At 34.6% G+C, this 15,056-nt stretch overlaps 1 protein-coding gene across 2 annotated transcripts in view; it reads right to left on the minus strand.

Moving 5' to 3' along the window:
• PDCD10 (programmed cell death 10) overlaps window positions 1-15,056 on the minus strand; it is a 39,362-nt gene that overhangs the window by 8,069 nt on the left and 16,237 nt on the right. For both annotated transcript variants that reach the window (XM_004270581.3, XM_033429586.2), the window contains exons 2-5: window positions 14,779-14,989; window positions 7,420-7,473; window positions 2,547-2,664; window positions 1,248-1,374 (exon numbers count right to left, since the gene is read on the minus strand). In XM_004270581.3, coding sequence (XP_004270629.1) covers window positions 1,248-1,374; window positions 2,547-2,664; window positions 7,420-7,473; window positions 14,779-14,874 — 395 coding nt within the window. In that variant the 5' untranslated portion in view covers window positions 14,875-14,989. The remainder of the gene's footprint in view (window positions 1-1,247; window positions 1,375-2,546; window positions 2,665-7,419; window positions 7,474-14,778; window positions 14,990-15,056) is intronic.

Here is a 15,056-nt window from a genome sequence, read left to right on the forward strand (position 1 = left end):
TTTGAAAATTTTAGAACTAAGTGTTTAAACAGCTGTGTTTGAGATCACTGATAATTTATCCTTTTATGGGCCAAACGTGTTCACTTTATACCAAACTGAAAATAAAAAGCTGTATTAAAAACTGTTAAAGAAAGTTGGGGCTTTCCAATAAAGGTAAAATATTTACCTTAGGGTTTATCCCCTGTGACATGGCTAGTCAATGAAGTCTTTTGTACTTTCTGATCTTCAATTAGAGGACCAAAAAGAAGAGGGTCACTCCTTGATAGCTGGGTTGGCACCTATCACCGTTATTTTCTAAAATGGGTCATACTCCTCCCTCTAACCCACTCAAAATAGGTGGCCAAATAGCTAAAATAGAATTTTGCAATGTGAATTACACGGAATACTCTTCCCCTGAGAAGTATGCTAATATTTATTCCAAGGCAGCCTCTTTCAGCTTTTTAAAGATACAATGTATGATGCAGCTTCTTCCAGAAAAAGATCTGTGCTAAGTTCTTCCTTTCTAGCAATTTCTACCTGTGGTTTCACCAAAAGGTTGCATTGATAGTGCCACTACAGTTATTCCCGGCTTTCTCTGTATTCTACCCATTGAGGCTGAAGAAAATTATCTGACTCTTTAGTTTGAAAATACTTACCTAGAAATTATGCTTGGAGCTTCCCCCTCATTCCTCCGCCCTCTCACCCCCGAGAAGAGTGCCCCTGGGTTGAGGCACTCATGCCCCTGCTTGAGAATGACCCTTTTTGCTGCTGCCCATCAACCAGCCTCCTGGCCTCACACAGTTCTCAGCCTTTTTTAACCTACATCCCAAAGGCAAGGATTTTTGGAGGTTCACCATTTGGTCAACATTAGAAAGTGCTATTTATCACTAAGGGTGCATACATTATTATGCTAATGACCTGTACCATTTCTGAAATAAAAACCAATATTGGTATTCTTTGTTATCAATCTCTATAATTTATCCAACTCCTCTCTTCACTTTAATCTGACATTTACATTTTTCCATTTCTCACGAAGTTCAAACTGCATTCCAGTTTTATGCATATTTCACTGTTTTTAAACATTCTAAAAAAATGTTACTGTACTCAGAAGCCAAAGGCACAGTTTAGAAGTTAATAATAAAAATGCAGCAATTAAAATTTTCAATTCTTTAATTTCAATTTAATATCATACCAAAGTAAAACATAAAGAATGAGTGGTTCCTTTGAAGTACTTAAAAAAAATAAGAACCAAACAAAAAGTTGCTTACTTGATTGTCTGCAGAAACCTCACTCTGTCATTGATCTCATCTGGGATCTTACTGAGAATTTGTTTAAGTGCTCGTGCCTTTTCGTTTAGGTCCTGGAATTCTGGCTCCGGTCGTTCAATCATATACTCTGATAAAATACATAATAAAAAAAAATCATGCAACTTGCTGCCAAATTCAAGTCTAAGAATTTCCAATGTGTTGGTCAAGGAGGTGGGGGCGGGAGGGGGGAGATAAAGGCCAGATAATTAGGGAAGACAAGGTTGCAAACCAGAAGTCATTACCGTTCAACTTAGTTCTGTAATTATATTAGGGCTCCCTCCAAATAAAATATCAGAAAATGAAAGACTGAACATTTTCAATTTGGGGTAAATGGAAACCCATGAAACCTTAAAAATTAAAAAGATAAATAAATAAATAAATAAATAAAAATTAAAAGGGAGGCCTAATCAAGTTTTTCAGGCCTCTCAAGCTAAATTTCACAAGGAAACCTTAAAGTAAGTAACATTTGTAACAAATACAATGGCAATGGGGAATATGAGTTTAATAAAAACCTCTATACTGAATGTACTACCAGATTCATTATAGACTTCGAAACATTACAACTCTACCAACTCTTCAATATAACTCAGCCTAACAGGCTACAGATGCTCAAATCTAGAATAATGATGAGGACTTTCTCATAATTTATGGAATCAGTTAAAAACATCTACATCTACTTTTGTTCTCCCTTAATAAACATGGGAAATTATACCTCTATGTTTTTCTAAATTAGTGGGAACTGAATTTAATTCAGTTAAACTAAATTTAACTGAAACCCATTTCTAATTATTTAAAAAAGCAAAAATGTGAAAAGAGGCCAAAAGGATGATTATTACATTGTTCTCTCGAATCTGTGTTTGAAAAAAAAATACGCAATACTAAAGTTTAAAAAGAAGAAACTCATTATTTTCAAACTGGTATTTGCATAAAGTCAACACAAAATAAAATAACCATTCCAAACAGCTTGTCTCTTGGTGAAACTAGAACTCATCAAACATATTAATCAGTAGGGGAAAAAATTAAAGCATGCAGCATAAACAAATGCTTTACTTCAAGTAATTAAATCTGACAAATATAAAATAAAAATAAGAACTACATTTCTATTTTATATGGGTTTATTTTTTCCCACTTTCAAAACAATAGCAATAACAATAAGAGGGAAGGGAGAAGGGGAGGAAGTCCCTTTTATCAAATAAGAAAGATCTGGAGGAAAAGCTTTTCAACAACTGTAAGGAACTAAACAAGACTCTTTCTGATTACCTTCTACATCATCAGCTGCCATTCGAAGAAGAGACTCTGTGAAGTTGACTTCTACACTTTTTTTCTCTAAAATTTTCATAATGATGTCTTGTGTGAGTCCTGGATTTTCTTTTTCAGCCTATAAGAAAGAGGAAGCTAGTTTTGAAATATAGAAACTAAATCAGCATTTCAAAGCCAAAACCTAATTGTTTAGAACCTGTTGGGACCTCCTTAAACTGATCAACTTATAAATAAGAGCAGAAATCTTTGCAAAGCAGGTGTCGTGATGGCACTGACTTATGTTTGGGTACAGCTTGTGCACCCGCAACTTCTTATTACAGACACGGTCCCATTTTCCATTTCAACATAAATTATTTAACATTTCCTACTTCTCACTTACACTCTCTTGCAATTAAACTAATAACAAACGTAGAAATAAAGATTATATATATACTGGTAGTTCTTCAATTACTTTTTTCAATAGATTAAAGACACTGAAGATTTTTAGCTTTTTTAGCTATTTCGACTTGAGGATCAAGCAGTAACTCATCTCACGATATTTTTTTGCAGATTCTTTACATTTAAATTAACAGAATGTCAGGAAAAACAAACCAAAACAAAAAAATAACCCGTCTTTTGGAGGTTTTGTTTTGTTTGCAGTACGCGGGCCTCTCACTGTTGTGGCCTCTCCCGTTGCGAAGTACAGGCTCCGGACGCGCAGGCTCAGCGGCCATGGCTCACGGGCCCAGCCGCTCCATGGCATGTGGGATCTTCTTGGACCGGGGCACGAACCCGTGTTCCCTGCATCGGCAGGCGGACTCTCAACCACTGTGCCACCAGGGAAGCCCCTTTTGGAGGTTTTATTGAAGCTATGTGATCCCTTAACTACATTCCCACACAACGATTTTCACTTCCTATTTTTGCAGCAAGAGTATTTCCTTCACTAGCTTTCAGAACATCATTAATCCTTTTACTACCTCCTGAGCTTGTTTCACTAATGAGTTTGCATTGATTCGATGTTACTTACACTCTCTACGGTACTAAAATCTTCTAGTCATTTCAAGATTGAGCGTAAAGAGTTCTGAGTTTACCAAAGTTAATTTTCGAGATTTTGGTTTTCCCTTGTAATTCTGTCCCATTTTATTTTAAAAAATTTTATAATCACATTCTGTTTCTTTTAGGATGCCTGCCAATTTTAATCATTATGCTGCTGATTTCCTATCTTTTTTGCCCTGATATTAAATAGCAAACAGAAACACAACTTATGATCTATCAGACAGCAATCTATTTGCTTCCTGATGTGCCAATTATGTTTAACCTCTGCCTCCTCAATCTGGTATCACTGCAGATTCAGCTTTATTTGGTTCCTATTGCTCTTCACATTATGACAACTTTTGCTTCTCATTAATTTCAAGTACCAAAAACCGAAAGGTTATGGAATGAAAGGAGAAAAAATATACACATTTATCTCAATCCCGGGACCATTTTAACTGCTGTCAAATGCTATACAGGAAAATCATTTTGATAGTTGATTAATAATAATAAAATACGTCCTACTGAATTCCGTTTCTTTTATAACCTGTTTTGATTTTTCCTCTCATGAATATATTTAAGAAGAATCTACTTTAATAAATAAGATTTGCCATTAAAAGCAAAGCTGTACAAATGTGGCTTAAGACGGTATCAACATCATTAATCTGGTAAACTGCCACAAAATAACATATAGTATACTAATTAAATAAGCCACTATTTGATAACAGTGGTTTATCTTCTCTAAGTAGCATTAAATCTACCTACATAATGAATTATCTTGGAAAGCAGGGGAGCATTCTCTATGTGCTTCCAGAGAATGCCAAAAGAAAAATAATGCCTCTCTGATTAAGTTATAATAAGCTACTGAAAGAATTAAATGCTGAAAGCCTGAGAACAAAGTTTTCAATACCAAGTTCGTTTGCAGTCCCCAAATGCCAAAGCTGGAGCATTACAGAGTTCTTACAGACGTCCCTAACTTTCTTGTTCACAGTGCTCTTAGTACCAAAAGAAATACCTAACAGTGCTGCGTATTAAGTAAAGTACAAACAACTTAATGAATACTTACATCCTAACAACTTAGTAACCTTTAAAATTACACGAATTGAAAGAAAAATATTTTATTTTATTCTTAAATAACCACAATCCCTAACGAGACATGTGCACCTGTTGGGCACTGCACAATTTCTCAAATGTTGGAATTAGACCCTTCCACCCTCATTTCCTGTTGTACATTGATTTTCTTGTGATACTTGCATTCTATCAATAGCAGTGGCCCAAAGTCCAGTTTCACAAAGATATGACATCATTGAAAGGAACGTAGCCCAATCAAATGTGCTGAAGCTGCAAACTATTTCAAGAGAGTCATTCACACAGTGTCAACCTAATGTTGAGTATCACTGTGTTCCTTCAAATTTTTAAAATATCCCACGATGCCACTCTGAGTTTGCTGCATGGTCCTGGAGTGCCTCGGCACATACTTTGGGAACAGTAGTCTAGCATCTTAGCTATTTTTTTTAAATCTTAAAAGCCTTAAATTTAATCAGTGACTCTAGTTGACAAAACAAATATATCTACCCTTAAATCAGAGACTCTATCTATACCTTCAAGATATCCCTCAGAATACAACCTTAAACTCTGCTGTCCAACTTTTCTGAAAAATCCAAGAGTGAGAGGAAACTATCCCAAAGGCAGTTAACATCCACTCTTGTGGAGCAATGATTCTCAACACTATCAGAACTTCCCAGAGGGAAGAGGAATCAACAGCAGGATAGATATCATAAAAGACAATATTAACTAGTATTGTTTTATCTTTGGAAAAATTATTTTAATCCTTTTTCTCCAGATAACAAAACTAGATATTAAAGCTTGATAAATATTACTGTTGTTGTGGACCAAGAACTGGAAACATGAATATATATATATGGATATAAATATGGATATATGGCTGGGCAAGAAACATGAAACAAGGTTTTTTAAATCTTTTTCAAATAAGTTATAGTATAAAAATTACAAAAATCTTAAACTTTTTAATGCATGTCCTCCTTTAAAGTCATTTGAAATTCTAACAAATTAAATATAGTAATTAAGAATAAATCAATGCAAAACTAATATATTTTCCTCCAAATAACTTCCACTATCCCCAATTAAGAATCAGTGCCGTGGATAAAATTACCCATGTATTAAGCCAGATCTATAATAATCACAAACTTTAAACACAGTTTGCTTTTTAACTGTACTTTAGAGTTAAAACATCAGCTTATATATAAAGATATTATAAGAAAGAGCTTAATGAAATTCATTATTTTATCTCTTTTATGAATGTCATTGAGTATATACCATATACTACTTCAGAGAGGGTCTTCTTTATGAGGACACACAGGAGAAATTTCTCTCTGTTCCTGATATCAGAAAAGCTAAAAAACTGACTTTTGCCTTATCGATACTACAGTGTGCAACAGATCACTTTTCCTTCTTTTCTTTGGCCACAAAGATGCTTAAAATAGTCCCCATCCTGCCTCCCTAATGACCAAATATACCCTTCCAAACCACACTGATACTTAATGGAAAGAAGAGAAAAAACCACTAAGGATGGTGCTGCTTCACTGATTCTCTTCATTAACCCAATGATTTGGCAGGATATATTCTAATGAAATTAGTATGTATGTGTACACAGGCACTGCATTTTAGAGTATTAAACAAATCAAAATAGCTCTAATCCAACACACACAATGTAATTTCTTCTAGTGAAATACGCAGATGTCTAATGACATTATTTGTGCTATCAGTTAAGAGTGGTATCAATAAACTAATCTTTGCCATAAAAAGAAATCAAGCTGGATGGATTTATAGTTTCAACTCCAATGAGACTCAACTGTAAACTTCTTCTAGATTTAAACATTAAAATACCTTCCTTGAAATATAACTTGTTTTAGCTATTGATGGGAGCAAGCACACAAAAAGTAAATAAAAATTAAGACTTTGGGTGTCTTGATATGTATTTAGGATGGGATGGATTAATTTTTATATGAAAGACTGTACCCAATATGTAGAGTAGGGTCGTCCAATAAATATAATGCAAGAAACAATGAGGAGCCTATGTAATTTTAAATTTTCTAGTAGCCACATTAAAAAGTAAAAAGAAAAAACATGTGAAGTTATTTTAAGAGTACATCCAAAATATTACCATTTCAACATGTAATCAACATAATACACTTATTACTGAGTTGTATACATTCTTTTTTTTGGTATTCACCTTCAAAATCTGGTGTGTATTTTATACCTGGAGTACAACTCAATTTGAACTCGCTGTATTTTAAGTGCTCAACAGCAACACATAGCTAGTGATTATCAATTGAACATCTCAGGTCTAGAGACAATGAAAAAATTCATTCGAGTGACTCAGCTGTATATTCTCAAAATATCCTTAATCTGACATACACAGAGCTCTTATTTCCCCACTCAAAAATACCGTTTTATACTTACGTTCTATAGGTAAACAATATGAAGAAAATCTTTGAGTTATAACTTTATAAAAGTTTTAATAAGTCAAATAAAACAGAATTTAAAAATATACTCTAAAGCTAAACAGAGAACACTCTGAAGAAGTCAGTTTCAAAAGCACGAAGTGACAAAAGCTGAATGCTAAGGAAACAGCGCCTGTTCCAGCTCACTCTTTACAAGTGTTTTAAGCTTTAAAGAGTACACTAAAACAAGCACAAGATGACTGAAAAGATTTTCACTAAAAAACCAAACAAAACAGGTTTTCACTAAAAAAATAAAGAAATAAACTGGCAATTATCACATGGTATTTAGATTTATATATAACATACTTTTTAATCATAATAAATTATCTGCATCTCACCTTAATGAAAGCCGCTCTCAGTGTCTGAGCTGCAGACAGATTTACTCGTTCTAGCTGCAATGAAAATTTTAAATCATTATTAACATCGATTTTCTTGGAAAAAGCACATTTCTGATATTTCATTCTGTAGTAATCACATTGATATGTTCATCGATTAACAAAAATACTTGCTAATGATTCTAAATCACCATAATTCTTCAAACAGACAGGCAATCTAAAATTTTCATTAAAATCATGAAAAATTAAGGCATGTACATCAGTCTCTTAATTTATTCCTTTTAAAAAAATACTGTACCTTAAAGATAGATTTATTTTAAGATAAGCACAGAATACAAAATAACATTAAGTCCCTATAGAAAGAATAAACATATTCACTTAAATTTCTGAAAACAGGGAGGGTTCAAGATTAACTCTCAGTGCTCTGTTGCAAATACATGGCAAATTATGTGTGTACTGACTATAAAATGACCAAAACAAAGAAAATATCTATTACTTAAGATTCTTTGTATTTACTACCGTACTCTTTTAAAATTGCTTTTCAATTCCCTCAGTCAGGCATTAAACTGAGATTAATCTTTTTATTAATTAGCAAATAGCACTGATAAAAGGTTTGACAGTTAAATTGAAGACTGTGGATCATCTGGATTTCAGAGATGCTTTTATCTGTCCTCTATTTTTTTTTTTAACCAGGATTAAAAAATGGTTACCTAAAATCATGAGTCAAAAGTTCAAATGCTTTTAATTCTTATGTCGAATGTGTAAGGTTTACAATTCTGAAAGATAAATGTCCTTATTAGACACTATATAAGTTGCTTTTCAGTGAGCTGAAGGCATGCAATTTCATTAAAAAACTCCATTTTTTGAAGAGTTAACTGCCAGGCTTAAAATAACTAGCTTCAGTTAAAATCAGATTTCCTTAGTCCCTAAGAATTAGGCCAGTTAACTCAATCAAACTCAACATAAATATTTTTTATTTGGGACAATATTAAATGTTCAAAAACAATGTAACCTTCGTAGATTTTTATGCAAGTAGAATATTTCTGCAAAAATCTTATGATTATATATCACATCATACAATAAATATTCCTTTCAATTCCTTAAGGCAATGAAAATGTTTCCCTTTATAAATGACATACACACACACACCCCTAATGAATCTCCAACAGTTTAAATCAATTTATTTTCTAAACAAGACAGAAATGCCAAGAACCTTATCTCCTTACGAGTTATCACCTTAAGCAAAAGGCAAAAACAACAAAATCTGCCAAATAATTTATCTCCAAAAATAAACAATGGGCCATTTAATTTAATATTTAACTTGGCTTCTACAAATCTTGTAAAATCTAACATTGCCCTTGTGGGTCAAAGGAAAGATACAAGGGGACCCAGGTAGGCAAAAACAGCAAATAAGCAACTACATAAGATAGGTATATTAATTAATGAAGGTATATTTCCCAAAATTAAAATTTTCTTCTTCGAACCAAATTCATTTAATCACAATAAATCCCAATGAACAGTAAAATAACAATACAGCTCTTCTGATCTCAAGTTCATGTTGTGCAAGGGAGGCAGGGGCCGACAGCAGGATGAGTGTTTCCTCCCAGATAGGAACCCATTTCCTTGTTCGGGTTATACCACCCTCTGACCTCTTCTGACAAGTCAAAGGTCTGAGTCAGATGTGTGCCTTCAAGTACTGGCATTATTAACTCATTCTGTACTGCCCTGACTGGTATGTGAAACGGTCAAGGGAAGTAAAAGAGGCCCCAAAAGTCGGTGAAGAACTATATATACACACACACACACACCTTAGGAAAGACAGAAAGGTCAGACTTAACGTACTGAATCAAATCTGTGAGCTGTGAAGCACCTGACCAGAACTCTGCTAGGAGTCATTTGGGGATACGTTATTTACCCACAACATCTTGCAATAAACCCACTGGGCTTTTTTACTCATATGATATCAACACTGCCCAGGAAGTACCAGGCACAGAGGCACATACATACATTAAAAAAATATTCTGAATGAAACTTAATCTTTCATCCATAAATTTATCTAAATTGTTCTTGAATCTATTTATAATTTCAGCCTGTAATACTCAGGTAGCAAGATATGTTTATACATGCCCTATTAAAAAGTGCTTCTATTTTAGGCCTCTTACATGTGATAGATGATTTCATAATAAAATCATGTTCATCTTACTTGTACCTTTCATGACAGTATCAGGTTCTGGTAATATACTAATAAAAGCTACCATTTACTAAGCACATATTATGGACTATTATATAGAGTATTTTTATAGAGAGTATCTCCAATCCTCATAATAAATCTGTAACTAGCTATCAGCATCTCCATTTTACACAGGAGGAAACTCAGTTTGCATAAATTTACCCAACATAAAACAGCTAATAAGTACAGAGACAGGATTCACACCACATCTGTCTGGTTCCAAAACCCATACACAAGCCACTCATGCTATCCTGCCTCCCCGTACGCACCCTTTCTGGACTGGAGTCTAACCTATTACTGAATCTCTTCAGCTACTTAAGAACAAACAAAGACCTGAGTTTCTACCACGTGAGATAAGTCAGTGTGAGAGATACAAAGAAATAGACTATAGTCCTGGAACCCCAGAAGATTAATTTAAGTAGGTAGCTACATGGAAACTGATGGGATCACTGTCAGCTAAAGTACAAAGGAAAGTACGAAGGTGAGATCTGAACTGGTCCTTGAAGAACGTGGTCCCTTAAAATCATCTTCCTTAGTGTTTCTTCGGGTAACACAAGGGGGCGTAATGATATTATGTCAGTTTGGAACAGACAAATAATACCCACTTTGTTTCCAATACTTTTACTAATGGGTCCAGTATTTTTCCAACTTTTGGGATAATGGTCTTTGACTAGGGTATGTTTAAAGAGCCAATGCAATCATTTTTCAGTGGTACCTGATAGTGCATACACCATGTTTTAAGTCCAAAGAAGGAGGGGGCATATGATAATGGATACTGGGACATGGAGAGGCACTCCTGGGTCTCTGCCATGTAGAACTTCTACATCACAAGTAAAAAGAGTTAAAAAAAAAAAAAAAGAGAGAGAATCAGGGTGAGAGAAAAGGGCGCATAACATTTCCCCTCACCTAAAGAGAGGGAAGTGCAACTGGAGGGAAATGACAGGCTGGGTGAGCCCAACATTAAGGTCTCACCCCAACCTCACGTTCTGCCTACTCTCAGTTGTGTGAACTCTCCTGCAACTGACTCTTCATAGATTTTGAGAGCACTTAACTATTAACTAATTGCAAACTTGTCAAATTTAACTTTCTGGGTCATTTATAAAAATATTTTAAAAGCTTGTAACTAATTCTGATTCCACAAAGAGCTCATTTATTATCTTGCTCCCTCCAGAAATATCAGTTCATTCCTATACTTTATTTTCTAGTATCAAGCTGTTTCTTAAACCCGTAATTATAAAAAATATATCCACTTAACCCTTTGGTTGCTCAAGTTTTAAACAGTCTTGCATAAAATCTTTCAGAAGTTTTTTTGTTTTGTTTTGTTTTTTAGGTCAAAATAATTAATTAGTTGGTTCCAAATTGTCTATAAATCTTGCTTCCTCAAAATTAGGTATATTTTCCACATGCTGATATCCCTTACCCTTCTTCCCACCCTCCCCCCCACCCCCACGAAGATTATTGATCATATTCTTTAAAAAGAGTTAAACTGAGCCAAGAATAAAAAGAATAAAAACTCCACATAACACCTCTTGTGATTCAAATGATAATGAGGTGAGTTAGGTCAAAAAAAGGAAAAAAAAGAAAAGCCAGAAGAAAAACAGAAGTAGATGGAATCAAGAGGCCACCCGTTAAATTTTACGAGTCCACAGAGAAGGCAAAATGCAATCATCGGTTTTGTACAGATTGATATTAAGTCCAGTAACTGGTGCTAAAAGTTCCTGGCGTTGCCAAGTTGTCTGGCAAAAAGGTAACCAGAGCCATCTAACTAGTATAAAAATATTCCACTAAAACACTGCCTACAAATATGCCAAACTCTAGGGTATGATCGCAATTTTGTCAGAAAATTATTTGGAAGACTCAATAGCTAATACTTACTACTAATAGTACATGCCTGGTATTATTCTAGGCATTACAAAACATCAACTCATTTTATTTCCCAGAGTTGTGAGTATTAAGTAAAACTGTTTATCCTCATTTTGCAGATTAGGAAACTAAGACAAGATTATACAGCATAGTAAGTGGCAGAGGAGTAAATCAAATGCAATGCAAAATATTAACTATGATGGCTTCTCGATGGTGGGATTGCAGGTGAAACCCATGCCTTCATTGTGGAGAAGTGTATATTTACTATGCTCAAAATTTGAGGTTTGATTTTTTCAATAGGAAAAATTATATTTATAATTATATTTCACCTTAGAACGTTCCTTTAAAGTCATAGGAAAAGAAGATACATGATATGTCTTTTCCTGGAATGAAGAACTGAACCATATATCTTTCCTCCTCCATATACAAAGAATCAACAAAAGATAATACAGTACATAAAAACCTGATCTAAGACTTGGCATGAGGTTTCTATAAACTCATTATTCCATCATGCAACCAGGACACCTATTTCACAGTACATTTACAACACATGCAATATACTTGGACTCTGAACTCTGCAGCAGCTGATTAAACGAGAAGCTTACTCCTCAGCTGTGCTGGCATAGCTTCATTAAGTTTAGCAAGCATCTAGGTCCCAGAACGCCATAAATAACTTTCCCCTATGAGCTGCAGTAACAGTACTAAAATTTCCCCAGGTGTAAGGATGTCCTACTACCTAAAAATCTGTTCTGCAAAATGACTTCTGGGCTACCATTGTTACTATTATGAATGTAATGTTAAGGTGAGAATGCAAGCTTTTTAACTCTCACAGTACACTGTGGATAAAACTGAGTGAATCAATTTAGCTTCAGAGTAAAACTTTACCCCTACTGTGGTGCTATTTTCTGTAAAATTAATTTGACATCCATTTTATCTTTAAATCTGCAAAGCAGAGAAAAACAGAGCCAAACTAAACTCTTATTTCCCCATGACTATTTATAGAAAAATCCATGTTTGAACTATAGTTAAATATTGTTTAACTGATTAGGTATCTTATTTAGATGGTACATTAATACACTAGAATGTCAGAGAACAATGCTAGTATTTAAAAAAGAAAAAAGCTTGATACCATGACGTTAGATCAGTAAATTCAATGTGAGAATTAGATCCTGACAATTTAACATAGTATCTCTCAGTCGGCCTCATCCAGACATTTCATTTTCAAATTTCACTTCTAACAATTAGTTCTTGAAGCAACTATAAATCATTTGGCAACATGTTCTAATTCTGGGCCCATTAACCCATGTATGTTTTCAGATCTCAGATTTCTGGAAGAGATTTACTAGTCCCTTCATAGCCATTTCTTTTTCTTTCAAATTAATTTTTTGTACACATGAATCAATTATAAGAGGTATACTAGTACTAATCCCAACAGTTCATTTTACCAGAATCCCACATCTTTTATAACAGTTTTCCAAAGTCAAGATTCAAATAAAATCATTTTACCATATGTAGGAAAAGGTCACTCAAATTGTTAGGAAAAAAGCTTTTCTCATTCCTCCCTCATTAACCAGAGGATCAAATTGAAGTTCTGCAATGTAAATTGCCCTCCCTTCAAATAAAGACTCAAAATACCAGATAAATACAGAAAATGCCCCCAAACAACTTGATCCAATAGCCTACAGAGTTAGCTATATAGACATGAAAAGAGGGAGCACCTCTGGGTGGAACTGTCATGATGGCTCTTGAAGAACATGAGAAGTTCAAACACTAAATGTCAAGATAGGTTACTCACCTACCGTTCAGTGACCCTCTCCTTACCTCATACCTGGTACAAGAATAGTTAAATAGTTAATAATGTATTTGCTTAAACATCTGTGTTCCCTACAACTCTTGGGAAGAAGTATGCCGACTTTTTCTTCTCCATATCTCCAGACCCTTGCTGAGTACTTGACAAATTAACAGTTGGCAGTACATTCACTGAACAGCACTGAAGCACTTGCTTCCAACAATAACTGTAGTCTTGCAATGACTGGGTAAAGTGTTAGAACAAAATGGCAGAATTACTGGAGCGTTGGCTACAGCCGCCAGAGATGGATATAACCAGCCCTAAAAGAGTGCCTCCAATGCTACCACGGTAGCAGGATAATAGGGACAGGTTTTCAAAAGATGCCTCCTCCTTGCTTCCTCTTTAGTAAACTTCTCAATTTCCTAACCACCCAGCTAGGTGTGGTCACAAATCTAAACTCTTGCCAATGAGATGTAAATGGAAGTCTTATGTAGGACTTTCAAAAAGGTTACTTTAAGGAAGCTGAATCAGCTGGAAATAACTCCCCACCCCCTGCTCCACTTTTTACCCCTTCCAGACAACAACTTAAGACAAAATAGCAGCGGCCATCCTACATACTGAAGTGACCTTGATAATGGAAGGCAAGCACTAGGATGATGAAACAGAAGATAGGAACCTGAGTTTCTGATGATACTGACTCATAATACTACTACTCCTGGACCACTTACTTCCAGAATTTTTTATGTAAAGAAATAAACTTTAAAGCAAAATAATTTCACATATCAGGATATCAGTTCACCATTAAAAGGAGGGGAGTAATTATCTCTAAGGAACTTCCAGTTCTAAAATTCTCTACATACCTTAGCATATAAACTTAAAAGAAAAACCTAAAATGTATTGGTATTATTAAGTCCTGGAAAATTCCTCAAATAAAAAAGCAACTATATATTCTCTAGATATGAAGAATGGTATCTTCCATTTATCAGTAAAATTATGTTTGTTGCTACTGACTATAACTCATTAGGATATTTTTGTGCCTGCTCTTCTGGCTGCCTAAAATGTGCTAATCCCCAACTCTTCAACACTCTAACCCTTATTTATCTCTTTCAGATGTTAGCATATACGTCTCTTTTACCAGTGAGGCCTGGCCCCTAAAGTAGGTCCCACCTGCTATTTTATTTAACACACTTAAAAAAAAAAAAAACTTCCTAGCACTTACCACAATTTTTCATTTATATAATTACTTGTATTATTTTGTTCAATGTCTCTCTCTCCCCCACTATAGTGAAACCTCCAGAGGAGGAACAAAAAGTCAGGGTTTTTCCCTCGATATTTTATGTCCATGCCTGGCACAATGCCTAACACACAGATGGAGTCCATTTATGTAAGTACTTATTATACGAAGGAACAAACGAATGAATAAATGAAGCAAGCATTAAGGAACTGCAGAGATCATATGAAGCAATGTTTACTCACTTACCTCATTAAACACAGGATACATGACTGCATAGAGGGGCATAGAAACCATGGAAGTGGTCTCAGCTTCATTCTTCATCTCTTCCATTGTCATCCTCATTCAAAAGCCAACTACAGTAGAAAAAGCAGTGCTAAAATGCAGAGGAATCTTCATTCACTGCAGCCTTTCTTCTCTTTTTTGTGATAAAAGAACAGGGCACAAAACATATGCTGACCTGGTTAAAGGGGACGAAAGAACAGAGATTTACTACGCTAGAATTAATAATAAAAAATTAAGGTGTT

Source organism: Orcinus orca, chromosome 5 (assembly GCF_937001465.1).
Source record: "Orcinus orca chromosome 5, mOrcOrc1.1, whole genome shotgun sequence".
NCBI classification, from domain to species: domain Eukaryota; kingdom Metazoa; phylum Chordata; class Mammalia; order Artiodactyla; family Delphinidae; genus Orcinus; species Orcinus orca.